This window comes from Vigna angularis, chromosome 1, assembly GCF_016808095.1.
Source record: "Vigna angularis cultivar LongXiaoDou No.4 chromosome 1, ASM1680809v1, whole genome shotgun sequence".
In the NCBI taxonomy this organism is placed as follows: Eukaryota; Viridiplantae; Streptophyta; class Magnoliopsida; order Fabales; family Fabaceae; genus Vigna; species Vigna angularis.
Window position 1 is genome coordinate 9,770,879 of NC_068970.1, and position 4,005 is coordinate 9,774,883.

The 4,005-nt window shown below is 31.5% G+C and overlaps 1 protein-coding gene across 1 annotated transcript; it reads right to left on the reverse strand.

The window, feature by feature from the left end:
* LOC108331228 (GDP-fucose transporter 1) lies at positions 1 to 1,461 on the reverse strand. Its single transcript, XM_017565877.2, has one exon. It carries the CDS (start codon positions 1,186 to 1,188, stop codon positions 136 to 138), a length of 1,053 nt encoding a protein of 350 aa, XP_017421366.1. The 5' UTR covers positions 1,189 to 1,461; the 3' UTR covers positions 1 to 135.
* Between the last annotated feature and the right edge of the window lie 2,544 nt (positions 1,462 to 4,005).

The following is a 4,005-nucleotide window of genomic DNA, read 5'->3' on the forward strand; positions in this document are numbered from 1 at the left end:
TGCAAGCAAAATTGAAATTCCACATCGTTGTGAAAACAATTTCTCACATTACATAAAATTTCCCTAACGTTGTTAAAATAAGACAATAATTATACAGTCAATGCAGCTTAAACACGAAACAAGTGGTACAAATGCTCATCTAGAGATAAGCTTACCCATCCCATCACTCTCACCTGCAAAATCATCATCATCGCCGCCGCCGCCAATGCCACCACCTTTGTTGTTTTCGATATCCAACTGCTTGGGCTGGACCGGAGCACTCACAGGCCCAGTAACGGACTGCTGATAGAGAACCCCTCCAACAATGGTGAAAAGCAAACAAACCAACCCAACAGGGCTAGCGTGCTTATCCCAAATGAGGACGTTGATCGCCACGGTGAGGAACTTGTTGACCACACCGGTGACGGTGAACGCCGTGGCCGAAACGGCCCTCCTAGCGGCGAAGCCAAAGAAACTGATGAGCAATCCGAAGAGGCAAGACAATGAGACAGCGTAGAAGGCAGCAGGGTCAAAGATGCCGGATCTAAGGGCGGCGAGAACCTGGACATTCTCCCCGGTGAGGAACCAGAAGAATGGCGCCATCATGAGGGAGAGCAGGTTGTTATACAAGACGAAGCCCCAGGTGTTGAGACCGAGGTTCATGACCATGTGTTTGATGTAGACCATCTCGGTGGTGATGGTGATGAGGTAGGCGAAGGCCCATGAGTAGGCGGTGAGGGTGAAGCCGGAGTCGGTGGCGACGTAGCCGACGGCGGAGGCGAGGATGAGGAGGAGGGAGAGGAAGGTGAGGTTGGAGGGGCAGGGCTGGCCACGGAAGGCCGTGTCGGCGAGGGCAACGAGGAGAGGGGTGAGGGAACGGAAGACGATGAAGGTATCGACGTTGGCGTGGCGGAGGAGGTTGGTGTTGGTGAAGATGGCGAGGTAGAAGACGAGGGCGGCGGGGAAGAATTTCTTCGCGGTGGGGATTGTGAAGGGGTCATGGTGGAGAATCCCTAGCTTCCCCAGGACGTAGACGCCGAGCGCGGAGGTGAGGTATTGGAGGGCCGTTAAGAGTCCTGGGTAGTTGAATTTGGTGATGGCGTATTTGTTGATTATGGCGAGAAGGCTCGAACACAGTGCGTAACCCACCACCACCCCGCTCGTGCTGTAGTACTGCTGCTTCCACGAATCCAATCTACCCAACGACATTCTCAAGAAATCGAATCAGAAGAAGAAGAAGAAGAAGAAGAAGAAGAAGAAGATTGTTGTGGAATGGGAATGGAACACCGACGCCCTAATATATAGATCTGAGAGTGTGTGAATGCTAATGGCTGTGGCATAGGACAATTATTTACTGCACCCTCTCAGCCACACTTATTTCTTCTTTCCCAGTTCAGACTTTGTATGGTACCATCCACGCAGAGGAAACAGATCTCCATATCTGCATACCTAAATTCCTATTATGTTTTTCTTTCCTTCTTTTCTTTTTTCTTTTTCTTTTCTTTCTTTTACTAATTGAAAATACCGGAATCAAGGAGTAATAGATTTTTGGAATTCCCTTTCCAACATATTTTTTATAAATCAAATAATACTATTTCAAGAAAAATAAAATCTACTTTTAATTAGTATGGATTTTTATATTATCTTTTTCATCCTCATTCATCTAAACAATTTTTTTAATTTCTTTCGCATTTTAGTCATTGTTAAGGAATGGTTCTTGTTCAAGGTTGCGTTGACATAATATGCGATTTCGAAAGGAAATAAAATATATATATTCGTGATTAAGAAGCATTTCGGAATGTATACAATTGGAAATAAGAAAAATAAAGTTATGGGTGTGCTATAATTAATTAATAAACATGAAATACGAAAAATCATTGAGATAAATTAAATATTTTCTGTAACATTTGTTTCGTATGGAATAAAGAAATAGAGAATCAGAATGTGGTGAGGTAAAGAGGTAAAAGAAAAGTAAATTAGAGTTTTGTAATATTTACTATTGAGTTTTTTATACTATTATTTATTAAACTAATTGCTTAGTATTTAATATTATTAATTTTATTATTTATTCATTAGTATTTAATTCTTTTTCATGTATTATTCATATTGACTATGATATATTTACTGTTGACTTTATATTTTAGTATTGACTGCTGACTAGTTATTGTTTATTATTATGATTAGTAATTATAATTTATTTTGTATTTTATTATTTTATCGTTAGTTATAATTTGTAGTATGTTAATTATTATTATTATTTATTTATTATACCACATAACATCTAAAATTTATTCTTCACCTTTAATGATTTAATTACTATTTGCTAGTTATCATGTATTGTTTATTATACATGAAATTTTATATTTATAGTTTATCATCTACTATTTAATATTTATTATGTTTTAACTATTATTTAGTATTTATTGGTTTATGTTATTATTATCATTGACACATATTAATTAATATTTAGTATTTTTTATTTAATACTTTTTATTACTATTCATAATTTTTATTTATTATATGTAAACTATAACTCATTTCTTTTTATTTACAATCATTATTTAATTAAAATTATTTTTAAATTACTAATATTTTTATTTATTACTTTCTATTTAATACTCATTGTTTATTATACTATTTATAATTTATTACTTATTTATTAATTATTATTCTTTAGTTTGATGCCTACAAATATTTACTCCTAAACTTCGTTTGCTGATGTGATAATTTTAAGACATTGGCTGAAATTATTTTGTGTGTATTTTATGGCTTAAAGTTCATTATATGTATTACTAGCAATTTAACTTTTTTTTTGGGGTAAAACTAGTCGGATTTTGACTAATTTCTGAAAAGTAAGCTCATCCAAGATCTACAAAATTACAGTTACTACCCACTATTTGATTACATGTTATTGAGAATTTAGAATATTGCAGGAGTTTGAAACTTCTTAAAATTGTCAGCTGTTTTAAACTCCATTATAACCAGTGTTAAAACTCTTACTACTTTGCCACAATTTTTAAACTATCCTAAAGTCAATTTTTTTTAATACGGAGACGGGTTAGATAGGATACAGATATTTATTATATGATTTCTGTTATCTTTTTTGTTATTTATTGGATATTTATTTAAAAAATATTTGTAGGTATTTAAAATTTTTTATATCTATAAATATTCATAAATATTTAAGAAAAACATATTTTATAAATTTTAAAATAAAATATAAATAAAATTAAAAAAAAACATAAATATAAATATAAATTAAATATATGAAAAAAATTTATATTAATTAAATTTAATCTAATAAGATATATATTTAATTTTTTTATGAATAATAAATATAAATAGTATGTTATCTATTTATCAACAAAAATTAAAATACTTATTTTCTACCGCTCATAAATAATAAATATCTACTACTCTCAATTATCTACCACAAATTTTTATTTTTGTCATCCTGGTAACAAGGCTTTCCTTTGACATTGTTTTAGTTTTTTTTTTCTCCTAACAAATTAGGGTTCCACTTGTGTTAAATAAATTAAGGACGAAGTCATGACTATAAGACCAATGAAAAATATTTACTTTAATAATAATAATTTTATTTTTAGTAGTAATAAATTTCTTTGTGAATGAAAAATATAATTAATAAGTTTATGTAAAAATAAAATGTAAAAAGCTAAAAAACAAATTTTGGTACCTTAAATGGTAGAAAATTGTGATAATTTCAAGAATACGAGTTCAAACTCTTTTCTACCTTTTTGTTTAAAAAAAAATTTAAAATAATGATAGTGGATAAGCACACCACGTTTGAAGTTATTATTGAGGGATCAGATATGTCAAGTGGTGATTAAAATATTAATATAATAAAATAATAAATAATATTAAAAAATTATTAAATAGTAAAATTTTTGGACTACAAATAGTCATGAGAGGGGAGGTTATTCTGCACAAAGAGAGGAAGAATCAAGTGAGAAATCTTGAGAAATAGAGAAGAAAGAGTTAGGAAGAAATTTTTAGTTGCAAGAAAAG

Coding starts and splice junctions, on each gene's coding strand:
- LOC108331228 (XM_017565877.2), bottom strand. CDS start 1,188: ATGTCGTTGGGTAGATTGGATTCGTGGAAGCAGCAGTACTACAGCACG.